The sequence below is a fragment of the Telmatherina bonti genome (assembly GCF_933228915.1).
Source record: "Telmatherina bonti genome assembly, chromosome: 8".
NCBI classification, from domain to species: Eukaryota; Metazoa; Chordata; class Actinopteri; order Atheriniformes; family Telmatherinidae; genus Telmatherina; species Telmatherina bonti.
In genome coordinates, this window is record NC_136626.1 from 21,271,029 (window position 1) to 21,288,528 (window position 17,500).

At 37.6% G+C, this 17,500-nt stretch overlaps 1 protein-coding gene across 1 annotated transcript in view; it reads left to right on the forward strand.

The window, feature by feature from the left end:
- Positions 1-17,500, forward strand: part of LOC306759557 (cadherin-2-like) — a 43,492-nt gene that overhangs the window by 7,610 nt on the left and 18,382 nt on the right. Inside the window, exons 3-7 of the mRNA XM_079245233.1 lie at positions 5,654-5,883; positions 9,468-9,641; positions 12,359-12,514; positions 15,955-16,099; positions 16,172-16,344. Of these exons, the coding sequence (XP_079101359.1) occupies positions 5,654-5,883; positions 9,468-9,641; positions 12,359-12,514; positions 15,955-16,099; positions 16,172-16,344 (878 nt within the window). The remainder of the gene's footprint in view (positions 1-5,653; positions 5,884-9,467; positions 9,642-12,358; positions 12,515-15,954; positions 16,100-16,171; positions 16,345-17,500) is intronic.

A 17,500-nucleotide genomic window follows, 5' to 3' on the forward strand; every position in this document is an offset into this window, starting at 1 on the left:
GCATCGGGGAGTCATGTAATTTTTGTATATTTCCATTCCTCCACTTTACTGTTGCGCTTTCAACTCTCTAAAATGCATAATGAACTCAGCGCCTGCCTGTTTGCTGGAAAAAGACAGTTTCCCTCCAACATAAATTCGAGCAGAAAAAAAGCAGCCAGCTGTCACACAGGAAGGACTGGTGGGCCAGTAAATGGATGGGCCTTTAAACAGTAGCCGATAATGAGCTGCAGCCTCTCAGATGTTGTGAGGTTACATTGTCTGTGATTCATCAATCAGCCTTGAGCTCTCTTCACATGGTAATACCCTGACAGAGTGTGTAATGTACATATGGGACAGCGGGACTACTTTTATCTGAGTAGAGGCACAGCAGTAAGCCTACTTTGTGTTTATTAGCAACATATTGGCCTTTCAGTGGTGTTTCTGATTGATTTTGCATGCTCCCCAGTGTCATCTCTTTAAAGAGGTGGGGGGTTGATATGGTGTCCTGCCCTAAGAGGCAAGGGAAAAATACGAGGGCAGCTCCATGTGGAAAGTGGGGCAGTTGCCAGGGGAAACAAGAGTGACGCTAATAAAACGTTATTATGCCAGAGTATTGTTTTTTTTTTTTTTCTCAGTCGAGGTTTTAAAATGACGGCAGAGGAAGGTTAGCTTTGAGTTGAAGTTTTAGTTTGCTGTCGCATAGGATGTGGTGGCAGGCATCTAAGTTAGGTGTCAGTTGCTTGGCAAATGCAAAGGGATGCAGGAAGTAGCTCATTTTTATAGCTGCAGGCACTGATACAGGATGTATCTGTCATACAGTTAGAGAAAAGCCTTGACATTACTTTTGCTGATGATGAGGTGGAGATGAGCAGCAATTAAAGAGAGTGTGGGTTCATTGTAGCCTCAATGCAAGGAGTTGGAGGAGTTTGTTGCGTTTCCTCCATTTGCAGGCGTCAATGTGTCATCAGGGTGAGAAAGTTTCCATCAGGGGCTGAAAGAGGAAGATTTTATATAGGATATTTGGCCTCTAATGGCATTTATGTCAACTGTAAGCTTAGGGGGGGATGACATCCAGCAAAGGGCACCCGACCGGGACTCGAACCAGGGCTTCTGTGTGTGGAGCTGCAACTCATTCCATTGAGCTTAATGCTGCCTTAGAATTTTTTTATATAGATTTAATTAACGTATTGCAGATGTGTACTTTAAATCAACGAGTTTGTCAACTTTTATAAGTGTTGCTCATTTCTACTGCTGAGTAACCAACACCTGTCAGAATGACTCGTATCTTCCAAGTTGTTTTCTAAATGACCCAGTTGGAAGGATCCTCTTTAGTTAAATTCATGCAATAATCTGCTCTTCATGCTCTGTGCTTGCAAGAACTTTGTTGACAGAAAGAGGAAAGTTTGCCTCTGGCTTCACTCTTAGTTTATCTAGCAACACCCAGCTGTCAGTGTGACTCTTTTTAAACTGGTCAAAAAATGTGTGCTTTCGCATTTCATCCTGCAATACTTAAATGTGCAACACACACAGTGGGGACACACACACATACACCCATCCAGGGCATAAAAACTATAACAGACTAATTTATTTTTCTCCTGTCATTAGGACAGCTGGAAACTTATTCTTTCTCCTGCTTAAAGGGGGTTGAAAGATGAAGTTAGATGATCTCAGAGTCTTCATTTTTATATACTGTTTCAACGCTGTGATGCTATTCCCTTATGTTGTCATCATGACACACCAGTCCTCTGGAACGTAAAGATAATCTGAGCAAGTAAGTTGTAGTCTTCAGAGCATTGATGATAAAGTACTCACACAATAGAAGTGGCTTTGGTTGGCTTGTTTAAAGGTAGAGTATGTAAGATTTTCAATATTTTCAAAATAAATTAACTAATAAAATAACTACAATCATAATTAGATAGTTTTTTGAACATGTAGGTTCCAGTCTGTTCATATTTGATGCGTTATTAAATTACAAGTTTAATTAATGACAAATGACAAAAAGCACTTTTTTTTTTTACTGGTAGGCAAACATTTAAGAAGGGTCTTTGTCATTAAATAAACTTGTAATTTAATACCACATCAAATATGGACAGATTGGAACCTACATGTTTAAAAAAAAAAACAAAAAAACGATCTAATTATGATTGTTGTTATTTTTTTAGTTAATTTATTTTGAAAATATTAAAAATCTTACATACTCCACCTTTAAGCCTGGAAATCTATGTCTTTCAAAACAGCTGAGGGCACTTTGATTTTTACACTTAATAAATGTGTAACGTCGGTCACCGCACTGCTTCAGCCAGTGCTTCACACAAGAATTTTGCTTCAACTTTTCACAGTTGGAAAGATTGACCTAAAGTCCTCTTGGACTGGAGTCTCCGTCAAACGAAGCAGAAATATCTCTTCAGGTCAAAGAATCGGTTACCATATCCAGGTGACAGCCACAGTGTTCTACAGGCACGAGTTCAACACACTGTTTCCTCTATCGGCATTGCATTGATTCCTCTTTGTTTGATGTTAAACATCATCCCTGCTTCTGTTAACCCTCTATGGGGCAATTGACTGTTGTTGATCACTTCATTTTCTTTCATATTCAGCATGAATCTATTTTTTTTTTTTGTTGTTAATGTGACAACAGAATGGAGGTCTTGGTACATACCAAAAGGACAATTTTAGGTTAAAATGTCTAATTTCAAGGTATCTCACTGAGTGCCCTATAAAGGGTTACGAAGGTAACACATGCAGCCAGTTGCACAATTCATGCTACACGACTCAGTTCATGGCAGGTCAAATAGTTGACACAGCTAATAGAGACAACAGTGTCCCTGAGCCAGTTGCTACACAGAATCTGGATTTGCTTTTTTTTTTAAATTTTTTTTTTTTTGATAGTGCTTTTGATATCTATAGCGTAGGAAATTAATCACTTTTTTTAATTCTGCTTCTAATTATTTTTTAAATTATTTTAATATAATTTTAGAATTTAATTATGATTTTGTTATTTGTATTTTCTTTTATGCTTTTTTTCTGTAATGCTTTTAATGTCTTATGTACAGCACTTTGAATTGTCTTGTACATGAAAGGTGCTATACAAATAAACTTGCCTTGCCTTGCCTTGCCTTAAACAGAATTTAGCACAACATGCTTTACAGAGTGCAAATACCAAAAAATGCAATACAGCCAATAAAAACAAGTATTAAGAAAAGTTTCCCACCTTATCTCTAATTCTGGATTATAAACAATAAATTAAGAATGAGGAAATGAGGAAGTATCGAGGACACAAAGGAAATATGAGCAGGAGAAGATAAAATGCTGCATGATCAATAAGTTAAATAAAGGAACAATTTTTTTGTAGATGAAATCCCATATGCTAGCATCATGTTGAGGATATGACTTCTATTTATTGTAAGAAGTTGTAATGTTGGTGAACAGACCCAAAATCACAAGATAGACTAAAGTAATTCTACAAACCAATGGAAGCCTATTGAAAATGTCTTTCTAGAACAATTTGAATGAAATACAACCCCAATATGTGAATTTTATTTGTTGGAAACTGATTACAAGTCACACTTTAAAAATGGCATAAAAAGAGGCTTTGCCATTGGTGCATGTATAACTGAAAAACTCTTAAAAAGGTTTTTAGAAGATTAAGGAAAACCAGTATGGCCAAATATTACACTTAAAATCAAATGTAAATAGCACCTTGTGCTAAATACTCCATTCTCTCTTCATAGTTATAAATAGACCAGAAGCTGTGGCTCATTCTCAACTGCCAGGATTTGGTCAGATTATTTTTCCTGTCAAATGTTTGACCAGTGAAATCATTCCAGCCTCCTGTGGGAGGATTTCCAGCCAGTCACATGTAAAATGAATTGGTTTGTACATGCCCTCAGGCCCTGCCAGCCCTTCTCACTGTCAGTCTATCAGTCTGTGTGTCAGGGAATAGATTGGATGTCCCATCGCAGTTCTGATGTGATGTTTGACATTTATACTCCAACATAAATAACTTAGGAAGACATCCTGTGATTTCAAACACACAAGAATTAATACAATTTGCCGCAGTAAAATCATTAATGTGAGACTTTAGACCTGTCCAGATGTGCTTGTTTAAAGACTTTCCGGCTTTGTTTGCATTATATGTGTGTGTTAGTGTGTATGTGTGCATGTTTTGGGCTCTGTACGGGGAAACCACAGTAGGAATAGTTTTATTCTACAAGTTTCTTTTTGGGTGACTTATAAAGGACTTTGGTTCTTGGTAAAAAAAAATAAAATAAAAAAAGTACAGCTCTTTATCTAATTTTACTTCACAGCTTTCTTTTATATTTCTTTTATATCCCTGTCTGATGCCTGTATGATATCTTAATAAATTACCTGCTGTCAGCCACTAATTATATATTCAAAATAACTCTCTGTTAATGCACAAAGCACATCAGTTTTTCCTCATGTTATCACAGAGCTGTCAATGAGTTCTAACAGAGAAATAGTTTTAAGTATGCAGCCAGTGACCTATGAATCACTCTTAAGTGCAGCATATACTAAACAAACAATTCCAGCTTTAACACTAAGCTATGACACATAAAAAAATGAGTTATGTTAAAAAGTTGTGCAGTTTATGCAGAAAAAACAGAAGAGGCAAGTCGGACTTTGTGAAATCAGTTTTTACTTGCCTGTAACTTTCTGCTGCTGCTCCGTGTTTCTGTTTCCTTCAATCTTTGCCCATTTTGAAGTGTTGTGCTGTCTGATTATGAGCAGTTGAAGCGGGAGCCACTGCAGTGCTGCAACATCTGAAACCCCCAGACTTAGTTCTGCCCCAGTTCCCTGCTGTGTCGAGTGGGGGTGTTATATCAGGCGAACATGTAGCGCTGAGAGTGTTTTTGAACATAAATAATGTATGAGCATTTACAAAAACCTTGTCGAGAAACCAATAGTCACGCTGGAAGATGTTTGAACCAAAGCAATGATGAGCTATTTTTAGGCGACAGTGAAGCAAAAGAAAGCAAAAAGGTCAAAGGTGATCTGGATCTGTGCAAACAAGTATTAATCTCAAATCACATTAAGTGGTTGCAAGTGGACCAAACAAAACCTAACTTGATCAATAATAGACCTGTTAAATCATATCTTTAGTCAAATAGAGCTTCTTTTATTTTTAGAGCCATGAATTTATCTTAAAGGTCTCAGCAGTGTCACATAATATCCAAATCAGGAGAAACAAACAATAGCCAAGGAAGTTGGAAAATGTCAGTGCATAACAAAGGTTAAAAAGGTTACAAAGCTGTTTCTCAAATCTACCTAGACTTGGAACCATAATAACCCTTCCCAGAAGAAGTGTTTCTTACAGAAGTGACCCCAACAGTGAACTCATTAACATCCTCTTCCCCTTTATCGCTCTATTTTCATTTTCTTTAGAAGAAAATTGCACTATTTGCTGAAAACAGCAAATTTTTCTGACAATTCATATGATACATCCAGACATATCTGCCAATTAGAAGTGAAATAGATTTAAGGTGAGCAATGGGTAGGTTCAATGGGTGAGTGAGAATGGAATGGAAAAAATGAAAATGGGAATAAAAAAAGAAGCCTGGCGTGCGTTTTTGTCTTTAGACATCTAAGACTTAAGCAGTTCATGTTTTTTGTTCACCCAATCTGATGCCTGTGCTTTTCTTTCTCTGTTCCTCAGTGACCTTCGTGGACTGTGGTGAAGGGAAGGTCTGGTTCAAGGTTGGACGTTCCTCTGATTTCAGCATTAGTGAGGAAGGTGTGGTCTCCACCAGACGACGCCTGAACATGGGGGAAAAGAAAAAAGCTGAGGTGGTGGTGTATGCTCAAGATCTGAAGTCCAAGCAGTTCTGGAAATCCAGAGTTCATCTTCATGTTCGTCCAGAGAGCAGCCACGCTTCCCTGGAACAGGTACAACCAGAAAGGTTCCGACAAATTTCAGTGTTGTTGCTGTTTTCCACTGTCTGGACTGGTCTGGTATTTGACTCTAAAATTCTAAATTCTTGTTTACTTTTTCAATAACTTTTACAGTGATTGTTCTTGTCAAAGACCTAAACCACAGCTTGTTTTAATCAATCATTTTAGCAGTGATGACATGGGCTCCATCCATACTGTACTGAGAAGAAAAGCGACTAACAGCATGACAGATATTCATAAAATTACTGCACACTATCCCTTCAGTGTCTCTCCTACGTCTTTTCATCTAATTAAGTTCAGCTAAATCTGCTGCACCCAGATGATTTATGCCCATGTTGTTGGACAAATGAATAATTGCAGCTCAATTAAAAAAAAAAAAAAAAAACAAAGAGAAAAAATAACTTGTGTCTTTTCTCTGTCAGTGTTGTGACAGAGCATTAAAGCCAGCCACATAAACTCATCTATTTCTGTGTAGCCAGGCTTATGACTTTAACAAGTGTTGGCTTTAAGACGTTTTTCATCAGGGCCCGGCACCATGGACCGTTCACAAACTGATGAATACAGTTTATATTGTTTTCCGCTACCGCCTCACTTCTCTCTGTGGAATCATTAGTATTATTTCCAATGATTCATAAAGAACATAAGCGCAGGCAGGCTCAAAAACCACAGCAGGAAGCATCATGGTTCATGTTGTGGATGCAACGTAAAACCAGCTAATTATTGGTTATGTTGTCTCCAAGTGTTCATCTTATTGGTTTTACTGATAAAAATGCTGCAAACAGACAGACAGAAAAACAAAAAGCATTTTTGTGAGCATGGATTCATCTTTCTATAGTTCTGTTATCTTTTTTAACTGAGATATAAGATTTATTATTTAAAGAGCTGGCTCTTTTCTGATCTGCTGTGGAAAGCTCAGCACTGCATCATAGAGTGTGGTGTCTTGATGAACGGGGTGTAATGTTGGTATCCTCAGCAATAATTCTACAACAGAGCTAAGTCATTTAGAGCTCTGCTGCTCTCAGAAACGGAGCACTGTTTTCCTTCACTAATGATTTTAAGCCTCTTCCAGTTTAGTCTTTTAATCTATCTTAAGCCAAGCTAATGAAACTCGTTGCTTCCTGCAAATATTTTTTAAGATTAAAGACATAATCCGTCCCTTACTCAGTTGTTTTGAATGTGAAAATCTGCAAGAGTTGCGGAGTTAAATTAACATTAAAATCATCGAAGCAACTAATAAATTATTGGTGAATTTATTTAAAAACAAAATCCGTACTTCAGTTGAAAAGTAAGGGAAATGACAAAAAGACCAACACAGTTCATTGTACTAGTGTAGGTTTGTTGTATTAAATTATGTTATTTTCCAAGAAGTTTTTTAAGAGAACTAATACATAAGATGCCAAATGTAAATGGATGATTTACAAACATTACAGTGTTGCAGTTGCAGTATTAACTGAATGAATATATTATTCGTCCTCTATCGCTGAGACATAAGGTGACTTCACAAACACATACAATTACTTGTTTCTGAGTCTAAGAATGTCCCTCTGTAAGACAAATGCAGTTTCCGCCCACATAGCCCTACTTCAGTGTGAAGACATAAAATCGCAGCTTTTACCAGCCCAGCAGGAGTCTGAGGTTGGCCAAGTGCTAATTGCGGAGACAAAACGAGTCAAGCAGCCATCTGTTAGTTTGTTTCATGTACAACAGTGATAATAAGGCCCTCTGCATGTATTTAGATAAGGCAGTGGCTTTGATTGGCTCTTCTTCTAAACAGAGCCCAGAAATAGCCGACTGCCATATGCTTCTGATGCCAGCAGCCTTTCTCGTGCACTAGTTGAGAATCACAGAGAAAAAAGGCGTCAAATCCTTCGCAAGAAGAACTCGTGAGCCATGACAATTAACAGCCGGTGATGCTTTGTCAACACTGAACTCTTCAGCGAGGAGCAGTTCTGTGTGACTGTAGACTGACACAAATAGCCAACATATTGCCGCCGTACAAGCTCCAAATGTCAGCAAACTGCACCTAAGTTATAACAAGAGTTGATTTTCTCCAACTCTACTGGTTTTGGATAAAACAAAGAAAATATTTGTGTAAATATTTCAGCACAATTTGATGTTCAGTGCATTTTCTATTTCTAGTGAAGTTCATCATTCAAATAGGGCACATATTAACTTTACCTTTTTTTTTTTTTTTTTTTTTTTGGTCCTCTGGGAAACCTTGTGGAAAAATTATGGGATATATAAAAACAAAAGCTGAAGAGGCATAAACATATTTGTCCATCCATTTTCATCTGCTTATCTGAGATCGGGGCTGTGGTGGCTACAGGTTCAGGAGGGAATCCCAGACGTCCCTCTCCCCAGCTGCCCTTCCGGCTAATCCTTTGGGAATTTTGTACATTCCCAAGCTAGAAGAGATATATGATCTCTCCAACATTTCCTGGGATTTCCCACAGGTTTTGGCCCATTTGCTTGGCATTCAGTGTAACATTTGCATCTTTTCCTGAAAAGACTGGATTGTTGATGCTCCATTTATATTTAATTTTTGACATCCTCATATATCACTGGTTGATGTAGTTGAGGGCCTTTCCACACTGGCACAAGTATTTTGTATGGAAATTTCATCCATATGGAACTAGTGTTTTCAAATGGGGTTTCAAAGTGAATAAATCTGAAATAACCACTGTTTCATTTCTCGGATTATAACACATGGCTAATTTGTCAATTGGGACTGAGAGAATATGTATTATTATTGTTATTATTGATTATGCATATTAATACTCAGTTCACATCCTTACTTGTATGTTTTTGCTACACAATGTGTTTCTTTCCCTTCACTTCATGTGTCTTTTGTTTGTTTTTTAGTGTTGCAGACATTGGATTTTATTGAAACTTTTCATATATTCTAAATATCGTAAAGTTGGCCAATGTGGAGCCTGATTGTCATTTGTTTTCTCAATCAGAGAACGATTATTTAATGATTATATAAATAAACAAAGGCCAAGTCTTTGGCTTGCTAATTGCAAAATCAGCTAAATTAACTCAGCTTGTGTTGTTGATCATCTCAGTATTCTATATATTTTTATATTATTTCATATGATGAAACTTATAAATTCTTTAAACTTCTACACATGTAAAAAAAAAAAAAATAGCTGAATCAGAATTAGCTGAGAATAAACATGTCCGTCTATAAGGTCATGCACCAAACTGCTCGTGAGCACATTTGAACTGTGAGAGGGCACAGTAAAGGAGAAACTTGTTGTTGTTGATATCTGTCTCTGTAAACTCCCCGCAGTGTCGCAGCTTTGTGCGCAGTCATGCAGTTCTTTGGTTGCAGAGAACTACACACACACACAATGACAGGTGGTAGTCATTTATTAATAAGACTATAATGAGAGCATTATTCCAAGCCACTGGAATGAGGTCAGAAATACCCTGAGTCACCAAGCCCCTCCAGCACTGAGTTCTACTGCTTGTGTGTGTGTGTGTGTGCGTGTGTGTGTGTGTGCGTGCGTGCGTGCGTGCGTGCATTTCAGTGCCTGAACAGCCTTGTGCACAATGCTTGTTTACTGTCTCTGCAGGTAAAGCCCAGTGATGCAGCACTGAGTCAGCAGGTACCAGAGATCCTGTTTCCATGGGGCAGCGTGGTTGTTAGGGGTGATGGCAATCTGAGGCGTGTGAAGAGAGACTGGGTCATTCCGCCTATCAACGTCCCAGAAAACTCACGAGGACAGTTCCCCGAGGATCTAGTCAGGGTAAGACACACGCTCACAAAAGCAAATCTGTCTTGCAGTGGCTATGAGTTCACTATAGTGAAAACAAGATGCCTCAAAACAAAACAAAGAAGCATAATGTTTATACAATAAATCAAAAGAAATTTAAATACTACACACAACAGCCAGTGATGTGGGTTACCACAGCAGATCTTCTTGTCCTGTGAGTCTTCTATTCCCCTAGGCCTTCCAAATCCAAACTCTGCTAGTCAAATTCATAAGGAATCATGTCAATTAACGGATTAATTTTCAGGGGTTTATCAAAGCCCAGAGATCAACTTTAAGACAGACTAAATGGGCTGGTATATTAAATACATATCAAGATGTTTAAGGGGTTTTAAAGCCATTTTTACAGCATTATTCCAAAGAGTAAAGCCCTGACTATATTGAATGAGAATGAAAAGCCAATCAAACTAGCGGGATTTATCCTGCTGTGTTCTGTTAATATTGTGAGAACATATAAGGCCAGTTTCAGTGTCACAACTTAAAGCTAGTCCCAGTCTAAAGTGTCCGACTTGGCTTAAAGTCACCTACAGACTTGGCTTAGATAACTGTTTTTAACCTATTCTGGAATAAATTTAGTCATTTACAAGAGGGATGATTGCAGTTAAGCTAAGACTGAGTTGATTCTTAAATTAATCATTTGAGGCTGAAAGTTACATTTCTGTTTAGAAATGTTTGTTGTAAACTGTCTGCATCATGTAAATGAAGATCAACAGGCGCCATACAGGCCTGCCACAAGGCTGTTTGCAGACAGAATAAATCCACGGATTATTTTGATCAAATAACTTTTTTCAAACTATTTTTGTGTGCAAAAAGGAATTGTTTTTGAGCTAATATCACTGCTTGAGCTAAGACCAGGAAGTTCCTGCAATTAGAATTTTTTTTCAAGATCCAATATATAAATTTTTAATGTTTTTAATGTTTGTTTTGGATTGCTTTCTATTTGATTTATGTACAAAATAACACCTGTGTGACTGAATTATTAAACAAGGCTCATTTAAAATCTAGTTTGTAGTCATCGAAACAGTCATGAATATTTAAATAAAGGAAAGGATTTTGCTTTTCAGATAATCTTTCATGATCAAGGTTTATCAGAGTTTACTCGCTTGTGTTTATTTTCTGCATCGAGCTTTCTGTCCAAACTTTATAGTAAGTTCAGCTTGCAGATTTTATTTATTATGTTCTACAGTCAGATATTTACATTTTCACTGAAGCAATTTTTTGTTTCACTTTTTGTTAAAGGTAATTTTTATGGGTCTCTACTGAGAGATGGTGAAGGTGTTGCAGAAATACAATGAACACATTGACTTTTGCTTTATAAATGAATAGTTTTAAATAATGATAATAAATAAGAAAAATAAGAATAAGTTATAAAATAGACACAATGCATAATTTTTTGGAGTATTGCGTGTTGCGTTCTTCATCTGCTCTGTGGTCACCATCAGGAAGTTGCTGCTTCCATTTTATTCTAAATAAGACATGACACAGCTCACCAGTCATGTTTTAGTAATGGTGGGACACCACCAGCATTAAATCACTCTCTGATTTCTGCCCGTTTTTAAGGTCAGTTTCAGCCTCTTCCAAAAAGTCCACACAGCAGGTGTAATATAATGGAGGTGACATCAATGAAAGTGTGAAACAAATTTTAGTAACTTACCTAAAATTGTTCTGGTTACATTATATGTGTTGTTTTCAGAGCAAATTTACAACTCCTTTTTTAATCTCAGTTTAATTCTTTTCTTGTTTTTCTTTGTCATTTATAATGATAAACTTTGGCACAACTTCTTTATACCTTCACCATTGTTTTATTTCCAGATTCACACTAATACATTCTGTTTTTGTACCCATTACTTAGCATAATCCAGAAATCCATAGTCTCAGACTAACTGAAACAACCTTAAACCAAGACTAGAAAAGTGACTTCAGTGTGCCAGTTTGACCAGTACAGATTAAGGCTTGATTCTCAAATCAATGGGTAATTATCAGACTTGTGCAGAGTTTGTGTCCTGTGTGTTGCAGCAGGGAAACTCTTTAACACTTACAGGACTGCGGCCCTCAGAGACCAGGGTTGCCCAACCATGTTGTTTTTTTCTCTGAGTCATTCAAATCTAAATTTGATATAAGTGCAGTTGGACCTAAAATGATTTATTTGACTTTTTAATTTGTTTTACTTTTTTTCTGAAGTTTACTAACTTGCCTGTTTGCTCATTAACACCCAGACTTGTGGTATTTCCATTTCCTTTTTCCATTTTCATGATTCAGAAAATTTGCAGGATTTAAGTGGCATCGTGGTTAATTATGACTTCATCTTGCATCACATTTCCTTTACTTATGTAGCTGCATCCCAAGTGTTTTCTGTGCAACTCTAAGTTGTCCTGACACATGAGACAGATTCAGGTCAAAGTCAGAAAGCTTTGCAGCACTTGTATTTTTTATAATCTTATCTTTATACAGGCAGCCATGTTCAATAGGCAGACGTATCTCCAAAAATACACTGACAGCAACAGACGCACACAGAGAAATGGGAAAAAAAATGTATTTTGTGCGAATCCTTCTGTATAAAACTTTTGTTTTTATTCAGTTCACTCACTGTTATTTATTATTTACTGCATTAATTGTTGTTCCAGCGTCTTCTGTGTCTGTAAATTCTTAAATCCATACCTGTTTGTCTCTCTTGTTTCATTGGAATTTGATAGATTCGCTCAGACCGGGACAAGAACCGGATGCTGCGTTATAGTGTAACAGGCCCTGGGGCTGACCAGCCACCGACTGGGATCTTCATCATCAACCCAATCTCAGGCCAGCTGTCTGTCACAAAACCCCTGGACAGAGAACACATCTCCAACTTCCATGTAAGTCTCTTTGCAGCTGAAGTGCATGGTGAAGCAAACGTTTAAGCAGAGCAGACAAGACCTGGATTAATGCTTGACAAAATAACCAACACAAACTGTCAATTTACGATTTGACATGGATTTCAGTTCTGAGTTATACAGCAGTTAACATTACTGTCACCTGCATTACTGTAATCTCTCCGTTCTGGTCATGTACCATAATATTTCTTCTTTTCATCTTTCCTCTCACACTGTCTGCCATCTTTAATGCACAGAGAAGAAGGATAAGTAAATAAAAAATAAAGAGCTCCTGGCATTTGCTCACTATATCTAATGCAGTCACAAACACCTCGGAGAGCAAAGTCTAACCTCTTGATCTGCAGGAATGCACACCGATCACATGGGAGAATTGAAATCTGGAGTCACAGCAGGGTAATTTGCATTTAAGCCATATGATGAATATTCATGTGACTGGATGTAGTTGTCAGTGCTAGAAGCTGAGATTGGCCTACATGTTTATGCATGAGGGAGGCTTTGGCTCTTTCAGAGCCTCATGCTGATGGTACATACACTGCAAAGGAATGACTTATCAGGGCCAATCAGTTGCTATATTCAGCATCTTTGACAAAATTATGCTGGGTAGAATCACCTCAGAATCTTTAGTCTGAAAAATGCCTTGAATGTTTTAAGATAGATTTTGGATTTTTAAAGATGCCTTACTTTATTTCAGACTAAGTTGATTGACTAAAATGAATTACAACACACACTTTTATTAAGTCTGCATGTACTGTCATGCAGAGGTGTAATCGTCTGCTGATTCACATTGCTGTAGCAAAACCGGATCAGGAATACTTCAAAATGATGCATGTTGGTGGCCACAGGTCATGTAGGGATGTATAATCTGCAGGGTTTTTTTTATTATTCTTTGTCCATATTATGTTTTTGTAAGGATGGCATTCAGTCAGGTGAACAAAAAGATGGTCAAACAAACCAAAATAGTGAGTGTCGTGTCAGGAAGACGTGAGACTTCATCAAAGTTTAGATATGAGTTCACACAGTACCTGGAAGTTGAGCTACGTGATGGGACAGTGTAGATCCTTTCAAAGGAAGATTTAGAATAAACCCATCTGATTAGTTCGCAGATATCTCAAAACGATCTGGTTCTTCAGATTAGCTTCTACACGGCTGAATAGATGAAAATATGGAAAAGCTTGAAAGCCTGTAACTTTCTTGTGAGTGGAAGGATGAAAACAATTGGGATTAACCCTTTAATACGAGCAGTAATCAATGCTTTTCTTTCCTTTAGACAATAATATTAAGAATCAATGTATTTTTTAACAAATGGTTAAGATGATAGTTAAATACTAACAATAGCTTTTAAACATTAATGGAATAAGAAACACTTACTTTTGTCATTACATACCCAAACCAGGTTGTAGGGATGGCTCAGGTTGGTTTACTTCCACAAATGTTTACTGTAATTCAGTGTAGTCAGTGACCAGCTGCTTTACTCAATCATGGCATAGGTTCTTCTTCACACCAAGTCTATCTGATCTTCATCATAAAGAATTATGAGAAATCCCCCTGAATTACGCAAAAATACCTGCTGAATTTAATACAGGCTCATTTCATGTTTTACTGTCATCTTCTTGCTTAGTAACCACAAATCTGACAATGCAAACAAGAACACTACTATAACTTTTATCACCTCAGGAGCTATAATTTACCCACAGTGGGGCTGAAGCTAACAGAGAAAAAAACAACAAAGTAAAGTTATTCACAAACTGTTAACAAAGTGATCACTGCAAACTTTTACAGGATTTAAATCGGCTTCTTTTGATCCCTGGGAACAATTTGCAACCTGCTTTTTTCTTTGACATTTTTTTGTAAAACTCTTAGCTCATTCTCCCCTTTTCTGACTTCTCGAGAAACCCTGAGGTAACTTCAGTCAGTTTCTCAATTTGAATAATTCAAAAACAACACAAACAATTAAGACATTTTCCACACCCAGTGAGATACTTGCCAAACACACTCTGGTGTAGGATGTGCTAGGTTGCACACTACTTCATGTTATGAATAACTAAAGAGGCAGATGTGACATCACATGAACTCCAGTCATACAATGCAAAGAGAATACTCTACAATGCTTGGACAAAAGAAAAAGTCACACACCACTATATCACCGGACCACCTTTAACTTTGATTCTTGCTCTAATTTATGGCACCTTTCCAATTCGCTTTTGCAAAAGCATTATTGCCACCCTGATGCCAGTCAGATGTGTAATTTCCAGCGCATCACAAGATATTTAACTGGGCTTCAGGTCTGCACTCTGTGGTACCAATCTACATGTTAAAATGACCTTTACACCCTTTACAATTGAAGCCTGATTTGACATGTGCCCTTACTTTTGTGGAGAATAATCTTAGATAAAAACATTGATGGGAAAACTTGGTTGCTGGAAAGCCTATTAATTTAGAGCTTAGTTAAGTCTAGATGGTGACTTCTTTCTTCCAAAGCAATGTGCAAGGAAACAGTCAAACAAGCTACTGCCATTTGTAGTTCAGTGTCTTGTCCAAACCCATTTATGCATATGGAGGGGCCATGGTCTTCACTGGAAACCAATGGCCAACCATGAAAGCCTATCTACTGTATATTAGTATGCATCACTGGGTTGCATACTGGGCACATTTAGGACATCAGTAAATGTCTGTCTTTCTTTTCACTCTGTGATGCACTGTGTGCATCACTGGATGACATTATTTTCAGCTGTGGGCTGTCGAGTCTCTTGGCGAGAGAGCACTTCGGCTTTTCAGTGAATGAGGTCATGAAAAGGGAGGCAGCAGGAACAGCAGAAAGCAAATGGCTAGCTTAACACTCAATCTCTTCATAACTGTTGTCTTCATTTCTCCAAAACAAGCAATACTTTGGCCATGTGGAGGGAAGAACCTGATAACCATGACTGAGAAAAGATCAGCTCTGCATTGCTGCAAAGCACAAAGAAAATATGGATTTGCACATTTTTTCTTTCCAATCTATGCAGTCCTCTTTTTTTCATATTGTAAATACAATGTATGTCTTCTGCAGAAATGGGTTTTGTCGTCTTGCAGCGGAGCAAATTGGACTGCACACACCCTAGCTGCATTATGATCAGTTGCATATTTGTCTACTCTGATAGATTCTTACTTATCTCTTTTCAATTTTTATGGGTATTGTCTTTATGTGGGCAGTCAGTTTATCTGCTTTTACAGACACACTACTCCGCTTTGATTTAAATGGCATATCTTAATGCTTAAGTGTGTGTTACACATGGAGAATACACATTAAGTATATTTCTATTCATTGTTGCTGTTTCCTCTTCTGTGATTTGACTAAGAGCTAAACGAATATCTGTCTTTTTAACAGTTGGTTTATTGGCATTTCACTGCAGCATGTTTGGACGTCTGTGTGTTTTTGTGTATAGTTGCGAGCCCACGCTGTGGACCTGAATGGGAATCAAGTGGAGAACCCCATTGACATCGTCATTAATGTGATCGACCAGAATGACAACAGACCAGAGTTTATGCACACTATCTTCAATGGTTCTGTTCCTGAGGGATCCAAACCTGGTAGGAATGCCCACACACACAGACATATGTGTGTTGATCTGCTGTATTGATCTGCTGTATGTTTCCCTGCAGGATCTTTTGTGATGACAGTGACAGCAGTGGACAAGGATGATCCGAAAACGGCCAATGGGATGTTGCGGTACAAGATCCTGTCCCAGAATCCCCAGAGCCCCTCTTCCAACATGTTTACTATTAACAACAAGACTGGTGACATCATCACTGTGGCAGCAGGCCTTGATCGGGAGGTGTGTGTGTTTGTGTGTGTATTTGGGTGGATATTTTGCACGGCATCTTGCTGTATCTGTCTGAAGCAGCTGCTCTCAGTGAGTAAATGTGCATCCAGCCTGCAGAGTTTCCTCAAGCATAAAATCAGCACGTCGCTTTTTCCAGTAACATTCTTACATCAGTGTGTCCTGCAGAACTCCATCTGTTTTTAAGGCCATGAAATTTGTATGCTAATAAATAATGACCATGAAATGACATTCAGCATGAAAAGAAGCAAGGTTGCTATTTACAGCCTCTTTTTATCTGTCTGTTTTTATCTGAGCACATGGGAGGTAAAAAGTACTTTGTGGGAAAGTTGGCTTTTGTTTACACCACATGAAAAATGATGGATGAAGTTCTTTAATGACTGTTTTCATGGAAACATCAGTATCACACTCAAACGTATCCATGAGATGAAACAAAGTGCATTTCAGCAGAAAAGGGTGTGTAGCAAGGACGTCTACAAGCACACATACCTGATTACTCGCCGTAAATACTCTAGTAGATTAAGTAGATTTCCATATTACTACGTTCATCATTTTTCCAAGATTTTACTCAGGAGACAGCTGCAAAAAAATCTTATCAAAAACGCTGTGTAGAAAGCATTCATGTTCTCACATACCAACCCTTTGAAGCATCTCTGGAAAACATCAGGACCTCATGCACAAGGTTGCCACAGTTTTACATTTAAATGTATTACTGCTCTCAACTTTGTTGTGTTTGTTTTATTTAACATGTTTTAAATTCGCCAAGTACAACTGGATACAGTTGTTGCCGACGCTGAAGTCATCGCTGTTCATAGTATCACACATTTACAATAATGAGAGCCGCATATGCAACATGGCAACATGATCAACATGTCGCCTCATCAGCTAATGAAGTTTACACTTTCTCTGAACTGAAGTGACACTTTACTGGTTGTTTTTTTCTTCTGTCTGAGAAAATGACAAACAGTGAATGTCAAAACCTCCTAAATCATTGGATATCATTTAAATGTCAAGTTACTGCCAACTGCTCACGTCAGATTTATGTCAGAATTACTTAAAGTTGCATTTAAATGCATTTAACAAAGTCCAAGTTTTTTTTTTTTGTTTTTTTTTTTTTATTGGAATGTTTCTTTGTCCCAAAAACTTAAGA